Raw genomic sequence first — 26,843 nt, forward strand, 5'->3', positions numbered from 1 at the left:
AGGCACTGTACAAAACACAATAAGAGATAATCCCTGTACCAAAGAGTTTACAACCTAAACAGACAAGATAAAATGTGGGAGAGGAAACAAAGATGTGAATTAATTTACCCAAAGTCACAAAGCAGATCACTCTCCTGAATCTCAGCCCAGTGCCTTATCCGCTAGATTACCCTGCCTTTGAGCATCTATGTATTTTTCACCTGTGTTTTCAAATTAACAGCATACGCTATCTTACATGTTTTTTGCCTAAAACTGATACTTTCCACTCTGACTTCTCTAGTCTCCTTTATTTCACTATAGCCTATTTCATGAGAGCAACTAAGCAGAAATTTTGCAAATGGAATGAAAAATGCTAATCCTGATTACTCTGCAATTTAAGTAACCAGGTTCTCCCACTCTTTCCAATGCATTTATTCATGATCCTAAGCCTGCTCAGTGAACTACCAGTTCTTCTCTCACCTTCAGTGAAGATGGCTTGGCAGGTATTAGTCCCAGATGGATAAAATAAATGACAAAAAGTTTGAGAAAGGGAGATTGTTGTTTTAGTTTGTCTCCTGCTATGGTTCCTCAGAGAGCTATTTGCTGACCTTCTGAAATATAGTTTTAAAGCTGAACTACTGTAGTATGATCTCAACTCTGAGAGCATGCATTCCTTGCTTAGATGAAACTTCTGTTGACTTTGATGGGAGTTTTCTCTCAGGGTGCATAGCAGGCTAAAATAGAAATATATCTAAGTCTGAGCTGATTTTCTACAGACTTGCCACACTGAAATGATGCATTTGTCTCTCTGTTTAGTACACATCTGCTCTGACCTATGATGGGGTACTTGTGATGGCTGAAACATTCCGTAACCTTAGAAGGCAGAAAATTGATATTTCACGGAGAGGGAATGCCGGTGATTGTCTTGCTAATCCTGCTGCACCATGGGGCCAGGGGATTGATATGGAGAGAACACTCAAACAGGTAAAGTTATGCTTAATTCTAGTGACCTTGGTGAATAGTAGATCAATTTGCTAGTTCTGTGATATGGAAGGTATAACACTCAGCAAGGTGTGATGGGCATGTAGGGACGTTTTATTTTCAATCACCATCTGAAAGCACCTAGTAATTAGTTTGATTGTCGTCACTGCTGCTGTTTTAGTTTACTGGTTGAGAGAAAGGGTAGAGAGCCTTATATTATCAATGAAGCACAAGAGCTGTGGCCTGACTACAGAGCAAGTACTTTACCTGGTATATTGAAAACTACTCTGTTATATTGTAAGAGAGGGAATTTTCTCTATTGAAATGCTTAGTTTGCCAGCTGCTTTGTGCACTGTAGCCTAGGCATGAAAAGTAATATTTGTTTAAAGAAAAAGTTAATTCCAGGTAATACAAATAGAAGGATGTGTAATTAAATTACTGTCAGAGAGTTATTTTATTAACCACACTGCATATCAAATTTGTTTGCATCATCCCAAATGCTTGTAAACTACTCCCAATGCAAATCACACAGGTAAAATTATTTAAAGTTTTTGTTTCTTTAAAAAGAATATATCCCACAGCCATTGTTCATTGATGTCAGAAGTTTGAATTTCTGATGAATATGAATGCCTAGAAAGTTCCAGATCCCTGTCAAGATGATTTAGCCTTTCTCTTCAAGAATGGAGCTTTTTTTAAAAAAATCCTACAGTAGAATATAAATCATTCCAATTGCAAATGAGCAACTCAACTCAGGAGCAGACACTGAGAAGAAGTGACTTCTGACAGAATTGGCAGCTTTCTGCCTACCATCAAGGGTTTCAGTCTTGAAGAAGGGTCGGATAAGGCTGAAATGGACAAAGAGAGAAGTATCTGATTTAAAATACACATCCTGACTCTTATGAAAAGATAATAAACATTTAATGTACTTCAAATATTCTGTGAAGAAAGTGTCCAGATCTATAATATTCTCTAAAGGCATGACGTCAAGTTTCTATGGTGAAGCTGACATCAGGATCATAAAGTCTGAGTAATACGTCTATATCGGCTTGATCCTGTTACCGTGGAAGCCAATGGCAACACATCCACTGACTTCATCAGGATAAGGACCAGAAGCTGCGTGCCTATCAGTGCAGTGCCATAGAGACCACACCCAGGGGCAGAGCCTAGGCTGCAGTTCAACCCATGTCCCCACTGCATCTGCTGCATCAGCCTGTGGGCTGAAATTGCACCCAAAATTCCAGAATCTCACTTGCATGTGGTATCTAGGGCCATGGGAAAAAAGGAATTATGGATCCCGCAGCTTCTCCCCTATAGCCCTCTGGACTAAGAGTGTTGAGACATCTCTGCCCCAGGCCACTCTCCCCTCACACAGATACACCAGGCTTCTGTAGTACAGAGGGCTTTACTTAGGCCCTCTGCAGGAGGGTGAATTTCACCCTTGCGAGTACTGTACGTCAGTACACACATGCCTTAGTATCAAGATTTGAGCTGGAAAAGACCCAAAGCATCAAGCAAAATATCCTTTTTAGTTTGTTTGTTTGTTTTGGTCCAAAGTATTATATTTACAGTATACTGCAGTGAAAATACGTGGTCCAAAAGCACAAGACGAATGTGTTCCGTGATTCACTTAATAATGCCCAACTACTGTGTGGCAATTGGGTGCAAAAAGCACATGAGGCTGCAATTTCTGTTTTCATTTTTAGGTTCGAATACAAGGGCTGACCGGAAATGTTCAGTTTGACCACTATGGTCGCAGAGTCAACTATACAATGGATGTATTTGAGCTGAAGAACACAGGCCCTCGTAAGGTACGTGCTGGTCAGATCTGAAAGGGTCTGTCTGTCTATTGAAATATTAAATAAATAAAGATATCAAAATAAGGATTTGAGGTGTGGGACTAAAAAGCTCTTGGGTCACATTTTTCCATGGGGTGCAACACCACTGATGTCAACGAAGGTGTAGCCACTAGCACCATGGATGAATCTGGCCTATTATTTTTACAATCTTTTTTAAATAAACACAGTAAGTTACAGCTTATGTGGTATTGAGGTTTGTGGGGTCTTTTGAGAGTGTAAAGTAAATTTTACAGTAGATACCTTTATTCTGTGCAACAATGTAAGAGGAAAATGAACAAAAACAAGTGTGTGTGTATGTGAAGTTGTTCAATCAGGCATAGTCTAATGAAAAACAGCTTGATGGGGTTTTGTTCGGGTGCCTGGGAAGTGAAGAAGGGTCATTAGTCTGAGTAGTACATGCCCACTGCACCTTATTTGCAGTAAATTATCAACACTTCATGCAGTTATGTTTTTATCTTATGGATGAACATAAACTAGAAATCAGAAATCGTAATTAATATGGGTTTTTTGAGGGTCAGGAGGAAAGGAAGAAAAAAAACATTTTATGAAAGGAAAATTAATTGCACCAGCTAATTACATTTGCTTTAAATACAACTGACCTTATTTCCATCATTATTTTGTATAAACATTTTAAATGGTCACCATAGACAAGTACACTTTTGTGCATGTCCAGTTTGCATGTGGACAACTCAGGCAAATGCTTGTAGGTATGTGCATACAAATCTTCAAATTGTGTTATTCGCATAAAAGAGAGTGCACCCTTGAAAATATGAGCCTTTATTCTTTGTAATTCCTTTTGCTTTCTTGTAGAAGTTTGCATATGTTTCATGAATATAGCAGAGTTTGAAAGGGGGCAGAAATATGAGCCAAAGGTGTATAGGAGAGTAGCAGCTCTTGAATTAATACTGAGACAAATCAGGAATAAATTAAGTCAAGAGTCCTCCACTGTTAGATACACAGGAGTTTTCAGAACAGACGTGCTCAGCAAATGATTCCCTGATGAATTGTCATCCCCAAAAGACAAACAGTTCAACATCATAGCGAGGAGGGGGAAGAGTGCTAAACAACAGACCCAGAGCCCAAGCTTTAGTCAAGACAAATTATCTGAAAAGGTATCCAAGTAATAGCTATGACCCAAATCAATGTGTGCAGTTGTAGTTTGCAAGCATGACAAATGACTGAACTCTGATATGGGGAAGGTGGACCTGTTCTGGTCCTTTCATGAATCCCTCTGTCACCTGACAATGAATATGTCTAATCTGGCTGCCACTCCTGGTCTAACTGCCTCTGTTTGTGGTTGTCCCTGCATTGTGGACAACAGGCAGTAAGTGCATGTGGCTGCAGCACACAGGAACTCAGGGCTGAAGTTTGAAGTTTACTTCATTAATTTTCTATTATCTTTCAAGTGTTCTCTGCATATTCTACTTGTGGATGGTCTGACTGGTGCAGCCTGTATGGTAGAATTCTAGTTGATAGTAACCATTGGAGCACTCATAAGCCTCCCTTGCTCTTCCCTTCAGTGAACATTAAACATCCCACGGCACCAGCTGAACAGTTAGAAACTTGCTATCAGATACTTCCAGATCTATGTTGGCTAGTTAGTTTAGATATCAAGTTAGTAGTTGTCCATAGCAGTCAGGATGTCTGAACTGGAGGCTAAAAAGCCTGGATTTAAGAGATGTCTCATGTCCGGTGGTGTTCCTGGTGTCAGACACACATGACAGATGTCTGGCACATTTAGAAGAGGGGCAGTCTCCTTCAAAATGTGTTTGCTCAACTTTTACTACAAAAGCAAAGAAGGAAAGACAAAACTTCAAGCGATTTTACTACAAGAGGTGCTGTCAGTGAAAACATCTGGAATGGAAAGCACACAGAGACCTGCTTCGCTCTGAGCAATTCAATCTAAAGGGACAGAGCCTCCTTGGCACCTGGTACTACAGGATCCAAGAAATGTAAGGATCTGAAGAAAAAGAAATCCATGATGGTGTCAGCCTCTGTTTTTAGAGCCATTTTGATTCAGGAGGACTCCCCGTCAATGCAAAGTATGAATATGCAATCCTCTTTGCCTCTTTGCAAAGAGCAATCTGTGAGGAAAAGATTCATCTAGACAAACTTTTTGAAGAACATTGCTTGGATGCGGGATCTTGAGGTAGAATCAGGAGATGTTCTTCTTCAAATTCGATCACGTTGGATCCAGATGAACTGGTTCTGAAAAGGAGGGCTAAGGAACGGAGGATGATGTACTGAGTACTCGGTGCCAGCACAGTACCACAGCAAATAATTGTGCAGACAATGGTTCATTGTTCAACTCCATCACCAATTCTGTTAGTAACTGGCCAGGTATTACTTCTGAGCAGGTATCAGATGTTGTGTTACAACCAATCCAACTAACTGCTTCTCCAAGACTCATCAGAAGGCTGAAAGAAATCAGGATTTCCCCAATACTCCCACCATCTAGGTTGTCTTCTGGATCTTGAGAGAAGATTTACTTGCCACCACCCAAACCACAAAGGGATTGAGGTCAGAAAAGAGATACACATCGGAGACTGGATCTGGAGAAAGACTATTATATACAGATTCATATATATCCACCAGATCTGTACGCACAAAGGTATTGTCAGCCAGACCCATCAATGGGTTTTTGACCTGACTGGCAAGTACCACCTTAGTCCACTGGCCACCTCCATCTCCTAATCAAGAAGATCCAATATATGGAAATAGACCTTCACCAATTCAATACCAGGAGAACATTCAGTTGTTGGATCTGAAGGATACATATTTGACAACACACCCAATGCTGGATAAATTACCTGTGGAAGTAAGGGACCCATAGTCTGAGAAGAGGGAATTACTGGAGCTGAGGGAGTCTGAACCAGATTCCAAAGATATGTCTTCTCCAGATGAAAATGTGGAGAATATTTCATCATTATCATCAGTCAGAGCATGCTGTGGCTTTTCATGAGCTAGTAACATGCATGACAAAGACATTTGATATTCTCTCAGTTTTGCTTGAAGAATTGGCCCATCCTGAGTTTGACATTTTGGGGGCTGCTGCTAGACGACAAATTACACTTCCTTTAAACTGTGGTTGACTTCAACAAAATCAATTTGGAATACTCCCTCATCTGCTCAGCCTTTATCAAAAAATGCAGCTAAATTATAGTAATTTACACAGGAAGGCCTGGCTATGTTTCATACCCATCCATCTCCTAATTTGATTTAAAGATCGAAAGATGCTCCTATCCATTCTTTTCTGTCTTATAAGGAGTGGAAGAGACTGGATGTTTTGGAAGAAATATATTTTCTTCAGCTACACTAGCCATGTGTATATCTAATTATGAAGCTTTCATGGCTAAGTAGCAATATCATCTCTGGTGAAAAATGTCTTTGTTCCTCAATTCCCTACTGGAGGAACACAAAAGATTAAGTACTCCTTTTCTTTTTGCGAATACAGACTAACACGGCTGTTACTCTGAAACAAAAGATTAGCAAGTGCTATTTTGACTGAGGGATGAAATGTTGCTGAACAATTTTAAGTGTGGATTTTGACTCTTCAGTGAGGGCAGTAGCTTCAACTATCACATTAAGAAGATGTTCATGATTAAGATCAGTGGGACTTCCTCATGAGACAAAGATGAGGATTGACGATCTTCCTTTTGAAGAAGGTCTGTTTAGTATACAGACTGATGAGATACTGGAGAAAATGAAAAATGTGAGGTCCACAGCCAGATTTTTAGGTTTCTTTAACACAGCAAAGAGACCATATTCAACTCCTCAATATAGATACCACAGATATTACCTACCTTCTTCTTTGTTATTGCTTCCTTACAATTATCAAAAGAAGACCTATCATTATCAGCCCCAGTGGCATCCCTCTCCTCCACACCCCCGCCCCACTGTCAGCAACCACAAAGATAGAGGCCACTTAAACTTTGAAATAATAGAGAGAAGACTTCCACTTCATCATCTTTGGCAATCCCTGCAAGATTTGACATGAGGACACAGGGCTTTGACTTCATTTGAAATCAGTCCAATTGGACTTTGTTTATCCACAGTTTGGGAACCATTTGTCTCATTTTTATCAACAATTGGGGTTGATAACATCAGATAGGTGGATCCTAAAAGTTGTTGCATGCAATTACATGATTCGGTTAAAAAACACTTCCATCCTACAGCCTTCCCATTTCCTTCCAGGGCAAGTATTGAGTTCACCGTGAATAGTTAGAAAAAGAGTTTCATTCTCTATTAGCAGCACAGACAACAGTGATCATACCACAAAATCAGATAGAGAGGGGTTTTATTCTCATTATTTTCTCATCTCAAAAAAACATGGGGGCCTTCACTCTCTTTTGGATTTAAGAATATTAAACATGTATATACAGAAATTTTGTTTCCACATGTTATCTCAAGCTTCTATATACCCTTTTCTTTCCCTTCAGGGTTGGTTTTCAGCTTAGATTTGAAAGATGAATATTTCAAAAATACCATGGCACTGGAAATATCTGTGTTTCATGGTAGGAGATGACCATTTTCAGTACCAAGTTCTCCCTTCAGGTTATCTACAGCAGCCAGGGTGTTTGTAAAATGCCTGTCTGTAGTGTCAGCACACCTAAGAAGGAATGGGATGTTTGTGTACCTGTACCGAGATGACTGGTCAATAAAAACATCATCCTACTGCATGTAAAACAATATGTTCCCTTTTTTGCCGTCTCAGATTACAAATAAAGTTCATTCTAATCCCAACTCAGCAAATTCTTCCCAACTCAGCAAAGTCTATTTATGGGAGCCATTCTAGATTCAACTGTGGCAACAGCTTTTCTCCTAGAGGGGAGAATTATAAAAAATAAAAATCTCTCCCTCTCAAGTTACAATGTCCATCAATTCTCTTTTTCTCTGGTTGTTGGGTCTTTTGGTGTCAACCTGTGCAGTTACACCATGTGCTCATCTTTAGATGAGAGATCTTCAACACTGTTTAGCGATAAATTACAAATCAGGTTTAGGCAACATGCATCACAAAGTGATCATTCCACAGCAGGTGTTAGCATCACTTGTGTGGTGGATAAACACTCAAAATGTAATGAAGGGCACACCTTTCAGTTCCCCTCTGCCTTCAGTAATACTCATCTCCGATGTATTTACACTGGGATGGGGACATCTATACTGGCATCTGGACAACAAATTGTTAATCACAGCTCACTTATCAACGAAAGAAAAGACCAGAAGGTCCTACCTATCACTATTATTAGAGCTGAGGACAATCAGGTTAGCTCTAAAGTAGTTTCTACTTCAGGTACAACATATTTGTTCAGAAGATAACAGGCAATATGAGGGCGCTATATTATCTGCACAAACAAGGGGGCACTTATTCCCAGCAACTACGCATGGAGGCAGAGAGCCTTTGGAAATGGTGTATAGAACACAACACTGATCAAATAACAATACATATAGTGGAGGGACAAAAAACTCTTGCAGATCATCTGAGCAGCTCAACATATTAGATGCATGAATGGTCCTTGAAGGACAAAGGGTAACACATCTCTTCAGTTCATGGGGGAATCTGCTAATAGATCTTTTTGCATCCAGCAGCAACAGCAAGTGTCAAAGTTTTTGTTTGAGATCAAGTAGAGACAGTGAGTCAATATCAGATGCATTTACCCCCATCCCCTCATTCAGAGAGGGATAAACACAAGGCCAGGATGATTTTAACAGGAGCAGCATGGCCCAGACAGCAATGGCGTCTGCACTTAATGCACCTGTCAAGAACTTGTAATGGAGCCTCTGCCACTGCTATCAGACTTGTTGTTTCAATAACCTGGGATGGTTTATCATCTGAATCTTCAGGATCTTCATTTAACAGTATGGGAAATAGGACTCTAGGGGTTTGTCATCACTACGGGCCAAATCGGCGCTGCTGCAATTGATGCAGTGGCATCAATTTAGCAAGTCTGGTTAAGACATGCTAAGTCAATGGGAGAGCGCTCTCCCATCGACTTCTGTAATCCACCTCAGTGAGAGGCGGAAGCTACGTCACCAGGAATCGATATAACGTGGGACAGTAAGGTGACGTAGGTTATGTCGCCTTCAGTTATGTACTTTACATAACTGAGGCAGTGTAACTTACATCAACCTCGCGCCATAGCGAAGACAAGCTCTAGGATACCAATAGAAAAGTTGTTCATTAGAAGTGTAGAATGTATAGTTACACTCCAGAAGAGAGTCCATGCAGAAATGTTATAGTCATAAATAGAAAAATGTTTTATTTTGGTCTACTATCTATGATATAGATCCACATACAGCACCAATTAATTATATATTAGAGCACTTATTGTATCTTAAGAAAACAGTTCTTTCACTATTTTCAGTAAATGTTCTTCTCTCAATCATATCAACATATGAACTTGTGGATGTAAAATCAATTTTTATTAATGATGTAGTTGAGCTACTTATAAGGTCTTAATAATTTATACCATCCAATAAGATACCCTGTACCATCTTGGGATCTGAATTTAGTACTGTCACAATTGATGAGTCCTCCTGTAGAACCTTTGGGGAATTATTTTTTATTTCATTTGTCTATAAAAACAGTATTTTTATAGCAATCACTTTGGTAAGACATATAAATGAATGCGTTAATGGCTCATCCACTGTTCGCTGTTTCCATAAAGATAAAGTGGTTCTTCATATACATCCTAGGTTTTTACGGAAAATGGTCTCTGTTTTCACTTAAATCAGTCTATAATTTTACTGATTTTCTTCCTCAAACCTCATACTCAGGATGGGGAAGCTAAATTATGTACTCTAGATGTTAAAAGAATGTTGGCATTTTATTTAGAACAGACTAAACAATTTAGACGGTCCCCAAAATTGTTTACTGCTCGTGAAAAGAAGTGCAAGAGAAATGCTATTTCTGTACAAATTTCTGCTTTCTAGAGGGTTCGAGTCTATATTGAGGAAGAGTATAAATTGTGAGGGTTGTCCATTTCTCAGGGAATTAAAACTCATTCTGCTAGGTCGAAGGCAGCCTCTATGGCTTTCTCTAGACACTTTTCTCTGGTAGAGATATGTAGAGCAGCAACTTGCAGTGCTGTTTATACTTTAATTACACACTCTTCCTTAGTTTTAGAGTCCAGATCTGATGCAAAATTTGGCAAGGCAGTCCTTCAGTCCTGATTTAATTCGGACTCCATGGTCCCACCATCCTGACTTGGAGTGCTGCTTGTTAGTTTATCCCATGGATGGGAGTATGCAGAGGACACTCAAAGGAGAAATGAAGGTTTCATACCTATAACCAAGGTTCTTCGAGATGAACTCTGCATATTTGCATTCCCCAGCAGCCTTTCCCTTGGAGTCCTACTTACCAAAGGACTTGGAGTCATAGGGGAAGAAACTTAAGTGGCTGAAGCACCAAGACCTTTTTGCCCTCTACCTGGAACACTTACATTAATTGAAGAGAGGGTCAAGAGACATGCATGAGCCCTCCAACGGCTACCACTAGCTAGAATTCTACCATTCAGGCTGCACAGGTCAGAGCATCCCATGAGAGTGACTATGCAAAGTCCATCTCAAAGAACCTAGGTTACAGATAAGTAACCATCATTTCTGTTTGGTCCATGTGGCATAGGGCAACAAAGCCTTTAGTTGACAGTGGGAGGTAAACACCTCTATTGACCCCAGATCTTACAGACAACAATCAGCCATTATTCATTAGACAGAGATGGAGGTCTGACAATCAGATTTGAGATAGACACCAAAGACCTAGTCCACAATCTAAGGAACTCAATACCTGGCACTCAAGGAGAATATTTGGCACTGGGCCAGATCCTCCACTGATGTAAATCAGCGTAACTCATTGATTTAAACAGAACTGCACTAATTTACACCAGCTAAGGTTCTACCCCATTATACCACCTTGCCATCAGCTGCAGATAAGCATAATTTACAATGCCGTCTGTGCCATTCTATTCTTTCCCAAGACATAACCCTGATGGCTCCGACAGATTTGGATACCCTAAGCCTGCAAGCACTGTACCTTGTCTATTGCACGCTTTTATTTCCACTTATATTTTCACATATTTTGGGTACTTATGTGGCCTCTAACATGCAGCAGGATGCTTTATTCCTATTGCATACAGTAATCAAATGTCATGCTTTCATGCAAATTTTATATATAAGGTGTAGGCACAAAGGTCAGAAAGGAATTCTCCCTCATGAAAATTAGCTAGATACTTGCAATTGGCAAGATGCATTATGAATGGATGCAGGATTTAGGGAAGGAGTGTCATCAGCTTCCTGTGAGGGTCTGGTATTTGTAACTTCCAGAGGAACAATACCTGACTTGTTGGATTAGTGCTCTGATCCAGTATGACAAATCCTATATAATACATCAGAAATAAAGATACCTAATTGAACTAAATGTCTGCTTTCCATGCCCTGTGTAACATCACTGATGAGTCATCTGACAAAATCATTTCAGCACTTTCCTTTCCAGTCATAGTAACTCATGCATCAGAGTTTTAGAAAAATGTTTTTTTTTGTTGCCTGCAGTTCTAATATCCACAAACAGAGAGAGCATCACACATCTCAGAGTCATGTGTTTCTATATAGTGAATGCAGATTGGGTAAAAATAGATCGTCCATGTTATCTGTTGTATTCGTCATCTCTGAAACAGTAAAGACAATACTTTCAAAAATGGATGCATAAAATTAAATGTGGGTTCTATGCGAAATCCAAATTCAGGCAGCAAAACTGGTCATCTGATTTTCAAAAGTGCCAACTGTTCCCCAGTGTTATTGCTGGGTGACTTCAGTGGCTGCTACTGGGTGCTCAGCACTTTTGAAAATCAAGCCACTGATCTAGCTGCATAAATAGATTTAGAAGCCTAACTTTGAGCAGCCAAATTCAGCACTGATGTATGTGGGCGCAACTGTTGTAATGTAAAGAGAGTTGCACTTGTTTACACCATATAGGGCTGAATTTGGCCCTATATTTATTTTTTTCATTTATAATAGTTGAACATATTACCCTTGTGCCATCTCATGGCTGTCTTGGTAAATATTTTTTATGCATTTGGTCTTTATTCAGTAATCCTAAACAAGGGTTATCTTAGTGCGGATTCTGTATTTGAGAGAGAAAAAGGGAGAGACACTCATACACACAGTACACATGTACTTAGAAAAACCGCCTGCCACTCCTCTGAAACCTACTTTCTCTTTGTCAGTGTTTTGATGTGATGCTTACTTTACAACACAGCACATCATTCAAACTTTTGCTTCACTCCTGAACTTCTCAGCAGTGAGGAACCACACAGTGCAAAACAATCATTCTTCATTATAATGAGCTTCCAAAACAGCCAGGTTTCAGTATCCATGTTCTGCCTTCAGTTGGTCCCAAATTTTGACAGGAACTTGACATTTTAAGCGATCAATTGTATATGTGAATCCATGGCTGTCTGGATGAAAAAGTATATTTTCTAGCAATGCAGCCTGTTAATAAAAGAAAACTGCCTTTTGCACTAAATCAGCAATGCTCGGAATTTCTTGTCAGCTGTGGACACCTAAATCAAGACACCTGCATTTTTTACCAGTAGGAGGAGGAGAGGGGAAGATGCTTCTTACATGTAGTGAAGGACTTGCATTGCAAAATATTATTTGTTTATCAGTTCGTTTAATAAATGGGGAAAATAGAATCTCTTTCACTTACATTAAATTACTATATGTATTTGCACATGTTAAATTGTGAATCTGAGAAGTTTCATTGCTGTGGTGCAATGACCATTCACTGTTGATACAACTTTTGTCTCAGTAAATTAATTTCAACCTCCAAAAGAAAACAGCAAACGTAAAAATCACATTTTTTTAATACACACAGGATTGTTAATGAGCATAGTCATGGGAGCCAGAAACAGCTGAGTTCCAGTCCTGGCTCTGGCACTGATTTACTGTATGGTCTTGAGCAAGACACTTCACCTCTCCATGTTATATGGAGTTGACTTTCTGTGTGGTAACAACCCAATATTTGCATGGGAATGATAGTACGGGTTGAAGACATTTTTGGTCATGTCACTGATATTATGACATGTTCTAGTACTGGGGTCTTGGGCCTCAACAGCAGAGTAATGGTTCTCCAAGTCATTTGTATCACTGTGCTGATTTGTGGTTCTGTTAACAAAGTGAAAGCCATTCCATCTCTACACTGACTCTGGCTCTTCACAATTTGTTACTGACTAATACCCAGTCCTGTGTCCTGAGCACGCTTTGCACAAGTTGGGCAGTAGAAAACAAAGGGTAACCTAATTCCCTTCTCCCTTTTTATAGGAGTTACAGGGGCTTCCTTCTCCCAGATCTTGGTCTTGTGAACTCTGAGTTCACCAAAGAGGGAGGGGAAAGTGGCTGCTGGCCAATCTTTAGGCATCTCACAATAGTGGGTACTGCCAAATGACTCCTGGCCTGCAGGCCTCTGATGGGTCCTTTCAAGATCAGTGCAGCTATTTGAATAATTACTGAAGAGAGGGAAAGGCCACTTTATTGATACCCAACTTGCAGGTCTCCCCTCTGGAAATGAAACCACCAGGAGACTTCTCTCTAGTATATTAACTGTCCTACCTAAAGGTCACCTCAGATATGATAGTAGTGTCATTTGTACACAGTGACAGTGGACATGGTGAGGTCACAGGGTGTGGGAGATGGACATTCAGTTTGGCCAGGATTTTCAAAAATAGATATGTGCCTAAAGTTATGATACTAAATCCATATTTAGGTGCCTAAATGAGTGGCTTGATTTTTACCCACTCAACAGCTCTGCTATAAGCCAAGAGGAACTGAATGCTCAGCACTTTTGAAAATCAGGCCATTTATTTAGATGTCAAACATGGACTTAGCAGCATAACTTTAGGCATCTATTATTCACAGATTTGACCTCTTCCTTTAATCTGTTGCCACTTCACCCACACATATATGTCTGTCGACTCTTCAAGGGATTATGAAAGACTAAATTGATTAGTATTTCACTGTTTTTAAGGGGGTTTTTTTTCTCCTGAGAACTAGTTCATCTCATTTAAAAACTTAGGGGCAAATACTCAGCTGGAATAAATCCTCATAGCTTCACAGCACCCTGTGAGGTAGGGAACTGCCGTGATCCTCATTTCACAGATGAGGAACTAAAGTACAGAGAGGCTCTGTGACTTGCCCACTGTCCTGTGATGGAGCAGGAAACAGAATCCAGATTTCCTAAGTCCCAGGCCAGTGCCCCAGACCACTGGAGCAGCCTTTTTCTCTGTAACCCTGCATATCTAAGACACAGATGGCCCTGTGAAATAATGATTGACCTTCACCCCATGCAGAGAGCTAGCACAAGCCTCGTCTGCTGCTTATGTCCCACTTAACCTTCAAACTGCATGGGACTTAAGTTGTGCAAATGCCCTGTTGTGCCCCTTTACCTAGGGGTGATTCCCTCTCTCTCTCTCTCTCCCCCCACCCCGGCCCAAGCCATAGAATCATAGAAGATCAGGGTTGGAAGAGACCTCAGGAGGTCATCTAGTCCAACCCCCTGCCCAAAGCAGGACCAATCCCCAACTAAATCATGGAATCCAGCTATTGCTGTGCTCAATAAATAGCTGTGACAGGTTCATTCTTTGTTTAAATTGTACCAATATGGAACAGCAGCTAAACCACAATAATACTATTCTTTGTCTAACATCTTATGTTTATTGTTTTAAGTTACGATAAAAAATTATATTTTGTGTTGTAGGTTGGCTACTGGAACGACATGGATAAATTAGTTTTGATTCAGCATGAACCTTCCCTTGGAAATGAGTCGGCCATTGAGAACAGAACAGTGGTTGTAACTACAATTTTGGTAAGTGTTTTAGTGTGGTTTTTCTGGTATATGATCCAGACTACTTTCTGGTTATAGTCTCATTTCGTCTGTAAAATCCGGGTGTTAGTGGGAAGGTAAACGCTGCATATTTTAAATTTCTTGATTCTCATCTCTGTACAGACTATTTCTGGTGTACATTTGAACTCTGTTTTCTCAAATCAAATTAGGGTAAATTCATTCGCTTTACATTTTTATTCAGTTTTTCCCATTGTTCACTGACATTCTCAGAAATGTAAATGAATTCTATCAACCTCTGATTGATAAATTGTGGCTTTCAAGATGTTGAAATAAAAAAAAATGCTAACTGGAAGAAATGAGAAAAGAGAATAAAATCAGGCTTCTGTACTACCAGGTGTCATTTGGTTACTATGCTATGCTTAAAAACAGCTGTATCTATTAGATTTTAAGAGCTTGATCCTGAGAGCCAGGCACAAGGAACACAGGATCTGCCTTTAGTAGTGTGTAAACTTCTAAACTGTATCCAGATAGTTAGCCCATGTAATAATGGGTTATTTGCTTTTCTGTATAAACAGTACAGTAAACCTGGACATTGAATTGGCATGTCTCACACAAGCCATTTCTTAAAAATTGAGACCTGATATTGTTTAAGTTCAATGTTTCAATGGAAAAGAAAGAGTTAATTTTTAGCTGAATATTTTTCAATGGTGCATAGTCATTCATTTTAAAGAATTCCTCAGAAGAGAGGAAGATGTGATTACTACATTAATCCACATTGTAAAAGAAATAAATATATAGATTTCAAAATTACTTTTTCAAAGGAAGTCGTACAGACACAGCTTTTAAACAGAATATCTAACGTATTTTTCCCTCTGAAGTCAGATGTGCCCTTTATAGCTGATGCTTGTCAAAGCAGACTGGCAAAGGGTGACCTTTACCTGATTATTTAAAAAATTTCACACCTCTGTTCACTGCCCTTTTCACCTATCTCATTAGACAAGACTTTTTTTTAACCATTCAGGATAAGGTATGTCTCAAACGAGAAGAAATATTCTTTATGTAATGTCAGTGTTCTGAAGGAGAATTATCTAAATTGATGTTGAGTTGAAAATAAACCAAGGGAAAAAGTAAGTGTTGCTGGGAAATGTTCTGATTCTAAGAATGCAGTTAGCTACCATATTGTTTGTATTATATATGAGGGTTTATGCATTAACTAGATCCTGACAAATCTCCTATTGAAGGTTATCATTCTGGGATGCAAACCGACCAACGTACTATACAGCAATTCAGTGTGTAACTCCTAACCTAATTGTGTAATTTTTTGCATGGGACTTTTAAAAATATATGTATCTTTTTCCTAAAAAAGACATGGTAATAGAAAAATTATACTTCAGTACAGTCCTCCTCTTTTCAGCCTCTGATGAAGAATCCTATTTTAAGAAATTGATCAAGGAAGAAAAGAGTCCCACGATGCTGCGAACATTCCTAACTAAGGCTCAAGTATTAACCTGCAGTGTAGTAACATTGAGCTAATTTTCCCATATGGATTACTGTTCCTCTGACTGGATGGCCAGGCACTGAACCGCCAAGAAAAGCTCTGTGACTATTCTGAAATGTCTAGAACAGATGACGTTAACCTTCAACTTTTCCAAGCTGAGAAGAAAATGATGTGAATAACAAGTTCTGAATTGAAAATTTTCCTCTCATATCAATCCTGATATCTTTAATTGAGGCTCCCATAAATGAACAGTGTAATTTCTGTAAATAGCTCCAAGCTTACGTAAACAAAACATAAAAAGGATGCCTGTTTGCGAAACTTATACAATGGGAGGGAGGGAAGGAGGGAGCTTTTTCGATGTATGACTTTACCTGTCCTGTTTGCATATATGAATAATAAATGTTATCTTTAGCAGAAGTTTTCCAGTCCATGTGTAAAAAGGACTGGTGGTATCATTTTTCAAACCAAGAAGCTGAATGAATTTTACAAAGCATGCCCAGTTTTTCATGCAGCATGTCATTTTGGAATAAATACAATTATCCGAAAATATAGCTATCGACCTAAAGTGACCCACTCAATGCTTTGATATCCAGATGCAAAAGAAATATATCATAATTTGGTTAGAATAAAAATATATGGGAAAATTCTGTCTTTGGTTAGTCATGTGTATCTCCCATTGACTTCAGTAGGAGCCGCATAGTTGGCTCTGAAAGCAGAATTTGACCCCCAGTTCTTAATAGTCATCTGCAAAGGCAACAGATATAGAATCTACAAGCTCTTAATCACAAAAAAGCAACATATTAAACTACAGTACATTTCAGAATCTTGTCATTTTGCTCTTCCCTGTACTTTACTCATGTCGCAAATGCCGGACAGGGACTTGTAACCTCTTCACTGCCCTCTTCATATTGAAGGAAAGCTGATTCAATGTACATGAAAAATATCATTTTGGCTGCATACATTCCTTCCAGTATTAAACTGAAAAGCTTCTATGATCAATGCTGTCAAGCTTTTCAGTCTGTGGAAGACAAATATCTAGGCATAGTAAAAGATTTAAGAGTTGTCAGCATGGCATGCTTTAATTTTTGTGTGAAGTAATATAGCACTGATTATTTAGCTTTACTATCTTATCATTTTGTATGTATGCTTAATTTGCTGTAATTTTACATTTGATTATTAAATATAAGATACGTAATAAAAGGAACTAGCTCCATACCCAAACAAACAAGTTTGATACTTTCGACTTTGGCAAAATACTATGGTCACCTGTAGTGCAGTAAATATGCTTAGATTTTATTTTACATTTTTGATTTATCATACAGAAAAATACTCCTGGGAGATTGCTAGAGTGAAAAACGGAGACCTCTATTCTAGTGAACATTCTCATTTAACTAATATTTAGTTTTAATATAAAAGGTTGCAAAAACCGTAGGAGTGACAAAAAACTAATTGTTTAAAGCTAAAGAATTGCATGGTACAGTGAAGCTTTAAGCATTTTTTCCAGCACAGGACTTCAATATAATATCAACATAATAGGTATCAGAAGGCTAAATTAAAACCTAGAACCCAAGAAACACTGGGGTTAAATAAAACAAAACCAAAGCCCCTTAATGTCATTTCTTGGTCAAGTAGTTCTGAAGAAATCCCGCATTATGTACCATCCACAAACTGATCGTACATTTTAGAATCCCCACCCACTTCAACAGAAGTTTTATCAGAACTGAGCCATTAATAATGCAGAACTGAGCCATTTCCTTGCACAAAAATATTTTCTTCCACATTATAATTTATTTTTGCAGTGTTTTAGAAAGTACAAAAGGGACTTCATTAATATAGGCCAACCTTAACCAAACAGTGTCAAGGTTAGTGGTTTTTTTCTGACTTCCATTACAAAGTTGATTTTTAATTGTGGGCATTTTACTGTACACGTGAATCTTCAGGAATGTAATGGAATGATATGTTTCTATCTGTAAAGGTACTTGTTTCAGTCACCCACTTGTACTTCAAAATGTTAAGTATTGTTATAGAACTGTGAATATAGAAGTAAAGCTTGTCATTTTAGCTACCTATGTTCAGTGCTAATCATTGATCATTTCAATGTGGACTTTGTATGTAATTTACTTTCCTACAGATTATCATTAAACAGCTCAAACATTACAATATTAAGTCCCTTTCAACAATAGCATGTTTTGCACTTAATAATTCACATCTGTGTTTTCATTAGTAGGTTAGAGTTTATAGTCCTAAACTGTAATTGTGACTGTCTTCTGCAAGAGATTCTATAGAATAATCGATCTATCTCAATGGATAAATAGAATTTAGCATTAAGATATTACTAGGTGTGGTTTATCGATTATTAATATGTGTCATCATTACAGTGTGTGAGCTTGCAATGTCATCTATACAATGTGTAGGTTAATGATCCAGTAAAACTTGCCCTTTCGTGTCCTAATGCTATTATAATTAGAGGCTGCAACAAAACACTGGATCCAAACACCCCCAAACTTTTAAGTGGAAATTCAAGCCCACTTTCTGATCTGAATGTGAAAATGGACCTTATCATAATAATGCATCAGACTGAATGCCTGATCCAAGTATCCCTAAACATTAAGTTTGTAGTTTGAGCATATCTCTAACTATAATATAGCTCATATGGTAGACACATTTTTAAAATATTTTTTTTCATTTTTTATATATCCTACATAAAGTAGTAGAAAGGAGAGGACAACCTAGCAAGAGAAAGGTGGTAGTGTTCCTGCTACTTTAATTGTATTATTTCACATTTGTGGGTTTCACTCTATTGTTCTTTCCAACTAAGATCAGGGTTGCATTGTTCTAGGCACTGTACAAACACATAGTAAGAGCCAGGCTCTGCCTCAAAAAGTACAGTCTAAATAGGTAAAACTGACAGAGGGTGGGAGGGGAAAGAAAAGCACAAAGAAGTGAAGTGACTTGACCAAGATTTCCTGACCAGGTTTCTTGAGTTCCAGTCCAGTGCTCTATCCACTGGATGGTACTGCCTTCACTGAGATCCCATCATGTCCCTCCTGATCCCCCAACAACACCTTTCTTCAGCAGTTCTTCACAGGAGCATGAACGGATGTGAAGATTGAGTTCACCTTTTTAAAAGGAAGATCAGGAGTAAATAGAGTTTCCAATTTATTTTACTCTTTCAAGTTTACACCTTCAAAGCAGTCCAGCCCGCAGGGAGGAACACATGGAGAGTCAGTGGCTGAGTGCTGAGTGGGGAGGGGATGTTGAAGTGGCGTCCTCCGGGCTTCCTCCACACTCGGCACCTGCCTGAAGCAGTTTGTGCCCAGTGTGTATTTAACGTTACATGTTGTGTTTTGTTCAAGAAAAGCTGAATCCAGCAGTTTAACCAGTCTCTGACTCAGCTTTTTTAAAAGAGAGTAAAAAATGAAAAGGTGCCAGGTCAGTGCAGTTGAAGGTTATAAGGAGGTTACGTGAAGGAGGGAAATCTGACCAGGCCTAGCCACATTTTTAGCTAATGCTAGGACTGTTTAACTAAAGCCACTGCAAAGCGGTGGTTCACCTTTGCCCTTGGTTTCCTTTTTTTTTTTTGTCAGTTTTGTTTACAGAATGGGTGTGTGGAGAGGCCCAAATTACAGTTGGCACTGCACAGATGAACAGGAAGGTACCTAAACGCATTCCTAACTTTAAGCGTGTGGATAGTCCCGCGGAGTCAATGAGGCCACTCGTCTTAGTCATGTGCTTACGTACCTTGCTGAACTGAGCCCTGTGTAAGGAGATTGGGGGTGTAAGGAGCTCCTTCCTCCCACCCCTCTTCTCCTCTGTCTGCACACAAAAGGGATGTGATTGACTTAACAGTGGATGGGAATGCCAGGAATGGGTGCAGGCTAGCATAATTGGCAGCACTTACCACCCTAAGGAAGGTATGTCTGGGTCAGGCCAAGGGCGTTGCCATCCATCCCCCCCATTCCTGGCCTGCAAAAGACAGCACTGATGGGAGGGAGTGCTGACTACCCCTTTTAGAAATTGACCTGAATAGCAAGTGACACTGTGCGGTGGTTTTCCTTCAGTATCCAGAATGTATTATGTCATGCACAGTACAACTAAAGTAACGCATTGCACTACTGCATGAGTCCTAGCAGTGGCTTCATAAACTCCAGCCCTCCAGAAGTTCACGTGTGATCTGTTGTTGTCATCCTCCAGTTTCCGGGGGGGATTTAAAGATGCATAGAACATCACCTGCCCAGTCAGGATATGACTTTGCAAGTCAGCGTCCAAAGTCATCATGGACACTTTTCTATGCTTAGGGCCTTTTTTGCTATCCTTAGTGGCAAACACTCTAAACTACAAAAGACCTCAAAGGCAAAAAGGGTCACAGAAAAGCCATGGAGAGGGGACTCCACCCCAGGAGCACAGCACAGACATGGTAACATTGAAGAGACGACTAGGGAGGCAGACCAGAGGCATGGCTAAGGGTAACACATGCATAATGTGCTCAGAGACCTGCCCCTGGTTGAAGAGAGAATTGCTTTCTCCACCCTCCCTGAGTTGTATTGGGCCTTAATCGGGGGACCTTCTCCTCATGCAACTTGAACTTAAGTGAAAAAGCTGACCAATGTGCCTCTTTCCTTTCAGATTACACATTCAGTGTTCTTTCTCAAACTCTGCTGCAGCCATGGGACCAACCAAAGTTACAGAAGGGGTGCACTTACAAAAACAAAAGGCTAATGACACTAAAAAGATACATAACTCACTTGTTTTTCCTCTTCTAAAACATAGAAGTTTGTGTCAAATTCTGCTCTTGGATGCATATACAAGGATTGAGTTGCTATCAATGTATGTCAGTGTCTAAAGGCAGAATTTAACCTGAAATATATACAGATACCAGGTGCTTATATTACAGTTAGCTTAAACAATTTCCCTGTCACATTTGGTGTCGGGATATCACACTACAAAATTGCTGCTGCTTACACGTGATGTCCATGTGATAATTTCAATGAAGAATACTTAATGTACACAATTGTACTTTTACTTTTGCCTATGTTCTAATTAGGCATGCAGTAAAAAATGTGAGTATGGAAGAGGGCTACAGTGATCACCATTAAAGAATCCACATTTGCCAACTGTTATCACAGGTATCTTCTATTCTGAGGAGAGGAGAAAACTGTGGTGACTCGGATGTTTTTATGAGGTAGACTTTTGGCAAATGGTTACTTTAATGGCAAGTATGTACTTTGAACTGATTATTAAAAAAGATTATATAAAATAATTGAAGATATCATGTATTATAATTTTCATAAAAAGAAAAATACTAAATTCTGAATCCACAGGGTGTCAAAAAAGGCAATACAATAATATGGGAATATTGTGACATTTCATTTTGTGCAATCACATACCATACATTATCATTACAGTGTAATTTGCATACAGAACATAATATCCATTTTTCTGAGACAATTTTACTTGCAATTTTCTAGCTCATTTATGTTTTAGAATGACTCTACCATTATTTTTTTTTTGCATACAGTATGCAAAGACAGCATTCTTCTAACATTACGCTTGTCTGTGCATATTCTTTGGTGCATCCCAAGAAACCACGTAGAACCTGCACTGTCTGTGTAAGGGGGAAAGTAGGTATTTCCTCATGACCATATTAGTGATTTCTGTTAAAATGCAAATTGCCTTCTAGTAGCCAAGGCATGGCCAAATATTTTAAACAATGGAAAGCAAAAAACCAACCAGACTATGCATCTGACTATAAACGTAGAGAATCTCCAGCAAGTGAAAGGATGTACATGGTTAAGTCAAAAAGGTTAGATTATGTCCTTACATTATCCAACATGCATTTGCATTATGTAGAGCTCCAATCGTTAGTCAGCCTTTTAGCTTATGATATATGGCAAATTTCTGTTGTGAGCTCTCTCACTTAAAATGGTAAATTTTATATAAATGCTTGAATTGTGTGTGTTTATAGTAAAAGGGGTTTTTAAGGCTGATTTTATAACATATATAAGCAAGTTAATAATGTAAATAGAATATATTCATATAAATGGATTTCTGTTAGTGCTTGGAAGTATACATGTGCTAATGCTATCTGTGAGCTTTTGATAAAATACATATAGTGTTCAATCAGCAGATTACATGTTGCTGTTCAGAGTCTATGCTGTATACTTCTCCTTTACAGTTCTACTTCTTTCATTATAGGAAGCCCCATATGTTATGTTCAAGAAAAATCATGATACATTTGAAGGGAATGACAAGTATGAAGGATACTGTGTAGATCTGGCATCAGAAATTGCAAAACATATTGGTATCAAGTACAAAATTGCCATTGTCCCTGATGGAAAATATGGAGCAAGGGATCCAGAGACAAAAATCTGGAATGGGATGGTGGGAGAACTTGTTTATGGGGTAAGCATACTAATTTTTGAAGTAGGATTTAACTTCTCATAACATTAGTCATAATATTCGAAGTATATATGCATTTCATTTGATCTGGGGCAAAGAAAAAAAGAAAATAACCAGAATTCAGTTTGAGCATTCATAGTGCTTTGTTATTTTCAAGTTAAAATCACAGATATTTTACGTGTTCTACTATTTACTCAGATAAGTTGTTTCTTCTTAATATTAGTAGATTTTACAGTTTGGGCATTTTCCTTAGGTTCACAGATTGAAAAATTAATATTAGACTATTGTGATCATCCAGTCTGATCTCCTGCAAAACCCAGGCAATAGAATTTCACTATGTTACTCCTGCCTCAAGCCCAATAACTCAGCATTGAATGGGGTATATCTTTCAGAAAGACACAAAGTCTTGTTCTAAAGATTTCAAATGATGGAGAATCCACACGGCAATGTGTTGTCAGTGTGATCCACAACTAGATTACTCAAAATAAAACCAGCATTTTTCAGAAGGATGGCATCAATGATAGGATTTAAGACTGAAACTAACTAGTTCTGGAACTATGACTGCACATTCTGTCATGATCCATGGAAAGTCTTCTCAGAATAGCAAAAAAAAGTAAGATTCCTGAATACAGATAAAACAGGAACATTGAAAGAAACAGATTGTGGTTCCAAAAAGATGGGAAAATATCTAAGGAGACTTGCAGCGTCTATTATTACCAAACTTAGAGAAGGCTCAGAGAGCCACCTAGTGGCTCTTCATCTTGGTGATAAATTAAAATAATCCTGAAATTATCTAAGTGAGAAGATTTACACTAGTATGCACTGCTGTGAAGATGGCCTGAACCAGTCTATAAAGAAAAGAAAAGAAAAGAAAAGAAAAGAAAAACTGAGTGAACAGAGTTTCACCCTAAACTCCACAAATTTCCCAGGATCCATGCAATTACAATGAAGGCCAGGACCACGCATACCAAAGCCCTGTGCCTCTTTCCAGCTCCCCAGGAGCCTGGTTCCAATAGTGCAGTTTTGCCAGATTTTCCCTGACAGACAGCAGCTCTTGGAACCCCCAGGCATGGACCCTGGGGCTGTCCATGCACTTCAGGAGAGTGGGAGATGGTGCCACAGATGTTGCTGATCTCTCTTTCCACATGAGAGTAGGGAGATTACCTGTGCAAAGAAGAACCTACCTGTGCAGTTCCCAAGGACCTATCCCCGTCTCTGTTTTTAAAATGTGGAAAGACTGCCTGAACACCATCTAAAGTGTGAGCCTCTTCTCTAGCAGCGTGAAGGCAACACAACTGTAAAATTCTATCAGGAAAGTAAAACATGAGAATTTAGCAGAATATCTTTATTACAGTAGTTGCAAATGAAGAAACAAATTGTCAAGTGGTGTTAATCAGCATAGTTCCGTTGACTTAATTGGAGATGCACCAGTTGAGGATCTGGTCCAAAATGTTAGAAAACTTTAAATAGATTGAGAGATATTTCATAAAATATATGAAGAGCTAGTAGAAACTTTTTAAGTGCACCCACTATAGCTGAATCATGAGAGAGATGTTGGCCCTCCATATAGTTAGAACCAATTCAGAGAACTTCCTAGCAGAGTTTGAAGCCTATTTGTCCTTAAATAATCTATCTCATTATAGGCAACCAGCTGCAGTACTGACCAAAAATACCAAGAGTATTTCGCAAGCTCAAACAAGAATTAGTGCCAGCTAGATGCTAACTTCAATAGAAATGAAAAGCATGAAACCTGTGTGTGATATCCAGGGTTGCAAATGAACTGTGTGAACCAGACACCCCATACATGTGATAAATACTTATTTTTCTGTCAGGGAGGAAAGTGATGAAAAGTCTCATGACACTTAGCAATTGAGTGTAGTAGTTCTTGTGCACTTCCCTTGTTATCATTTAGGGAAAATGGAGACTCAATTTGGTTCTAGGAGTGGACTATTGGAGTGTGAATGAGGCCACCATAAAGCACACCAACTGGCTGTGCTAGAAGAACAAAGGATAGTGTGCTTGCTATCTCTGCCTTTATGTACTGCTATTATTTCCAGAGTTTGTATCAGCATGTTGGATCCCATCTTCATAACAACATACGGCAGCATTAAGGGCCAGCTCTTGTTCCCACTGCTCAGCCCAAGTAGGTAGCTGTTTAGGATCTCCATAGGAGGGGGTGGGGAGAGATCCTCCACCCCCAACCACTAGAGTATCTTGAGCACCTTCCAGTAATGTATTAAGTGATGTGACTGACATCTGTCACATACAATTTGTTCTCCCTCTTATCCTCTACCCAGTGGAGAACTATGCATGCATTGTTGTAATGTTTATTTTTCTAGGGGTTTGTTTTGGTTGGGGGTTTCTTGGACTCCATAAATGCTATCTAGAAATCCCAGTCTACTCTCCTGATCTATCTGAATGACAGTAATAGTCTCGACAATACTCTACAACCCTTGATAACTAGCTTATTCACAGAAGCACCTTGTGGTGATGAATGCCGTTAGCGATTTGCAACAGGTGTTTCTAGATGCACTAGCAGTCAACCCCAATTAAATATTCATTCTCCTGACACAGAATGTTATTCTTTCACTGTGTAAGGAATAAGAAGGTCATTACCCATTTCTGTCAAAGTCTGAGAAGTGATGGGATTCTAGAGTTCATATTTTTATGTGCTTATTTTAAGACAGCACAATATGAGTGGTGGTCAGGGGAATGACTAAATATTATATGTACTCATAGGGATGAAATATAGCACTCCAGCAAGTAAAACTGTCCTTAGCATCAGACCTAATCTTGCCATGATACCTAAAGTCTGAAGGATCCATAACCCATCCATGCTCAATAGTAATGTAGCCTGGACTGAAATATTGTCATAGATGTAGGATTTTCAAGTTTATGTTGTCGCTGTTCAGCAAAACTCCAGTTTCACCAGGCACAAAATAAAGTAGAAACTGGATTTTATGAACAGCCAGTTATATGAAAGAGGTGTTGATGAAGAACAAGTCAACATCCCTTTACATACCGATGCCTTCAATGCATTGGAAAGCACTTTGCAGTGCTTTGAAGGATAAGAAAAAAGTGATGCCTACACCATACTGAAATGTATGCACCATACCTACCGTAATTTTGAGAGGTTCAATTTTATTAACTTTTCAATTTTATGAACTCCTCTGTCCCCAATTATTTTGTAAAATAGGGGTTCAAAAATGTTGAGTCATTATTTGTATAGACTCGTGTTCCTTTTAGTAATCACTTAAATCCATAATTGTATCTCTTTACTTTTTCTGGGGGAACTATAAAGTAGGAGGTTTAATATTTTGGTGAACACATCATACTGAAATAACTATAAGAACATCTTCCTTAGATTACTCAGACACCAATCCTCATCAGAATAAGGGTTTATGCATGCCCTAATGTGCAAAACAGTATACTTGTGAAAATCACTCCAGACACCGCCAAGGTTTGTGGACAGACTCTGGCAGCTAAAAATAAATCCAGTTAATTGATATCTAAAAACCCTGCTTCATCACCACTCCACCTAATATCACAGAACTTGAGAGACTTACCAGGAGCCCTGATATACTCCCAGTATCTGTTTGGCTATGGAGAAATCAAGTCTTAGGTGATACTTTTTCAGACCAATAATCAAGTCTACTACTTACAGTGAGAGTTATTAAATATGGCAAGTTATTGTCAGTATACAGAAGACTAGAAGTTTCTCTGAATCTTTCAGATATCTAATTATGAGACTAACCAATTTATTGGAGCATAAGCTTTCATGAGCTACAGCTCACTTGTCGCTCACGAAAGCTTATGGTCAAATAAATGGGTTAGTCTCTAAGGTGCCACAAGTACTCCTTTTCTTTTTGCGAATACAGACTAACATGGCTGCTACTCTGAAACCTAATTATGAGAGTGCTGCATTAGCCATTCATGCTCACAGTAACTGAAACTTCAGACAAAAGAAGATATGGCATGGTGTTCAAATTCAGCAATTAAACTGTTCTTCTGCAAAGAGGGGATTTGTATGTGTGAGAAATGCATCTTAGAGAAAACAAGCAACATTTAGAGTAATCGTGGGCTGTTTCACCAAGTAGACAAAACATAATGATACTGCCAACCCCAGTTTTCTGAAATCATGAGTGAGGCCCAATAAATCATGAGATTAGCTTAAAAATCTTGAGATTGTATATATGTGTGTATATATAAATATATATATAGGGTTCTTTTTCTTTACTTTTTGGCTTTTGAGAAACTTCCTTGCTTTAATGAAAACTGACATTCTCATGTAATCACA

The 26,843-nt window shown here is 38.8% G+C and overlaps 1 protein-coding gene across 8 annotated transcripts in view; it reads left to right on the forward strand.

The window, feature by feature from the left end:
* GRIA4 (glutamate ionotropic receptor AMPA type subunit 4) overlaps nt 1–26,843 on the forward strand; it is a 276,316-nt gene that overhangs the window by 191,545 nt on the left and 57,928 nt on the right. For 7 of the 8 annotated variants that reach the window (XM_073338510.1, XM_073338501.1, XM_073338538.1 and 4 more), the window contains 4 exons: nt 796–963; nt 2,664–2,768; nt 14,563–14,670; nt 22,343–22,549. In XM_073338510.1, coding sequence (XP_073194611.1) covers nt 796–963; nt 2,664–2,768; nt 14,563–14,670; nt 22,343–22,549 — 588 coding nt within the window. Of the gene's footprint in view, nt 1–795; nt 964–2,663; nt 2,769–14,562; nt 14,671–16,063; nt 16,423–22,342; nt 22,550–26,843 lie in introns of those variants that run through there. The other variant, XM_073338563.1, reaches the window with a different exon arrangement.

Source organism: Lepidochelys kempii, chromosome 1, assembly GCF_965140265.1.
Source record: "Lepidochelys kempii isolate rLepKem1 chromosome 1, rLepKem1.hap2, whole genome shotgun sequence".
In the NCBI taxonomy this organism is placed as follows: domain Eukaryota; kingdom Metazoa; phylum Chordata; order Testudines; family Cheloniidae; genus Lepidochelys; species Lepidochelys kempii.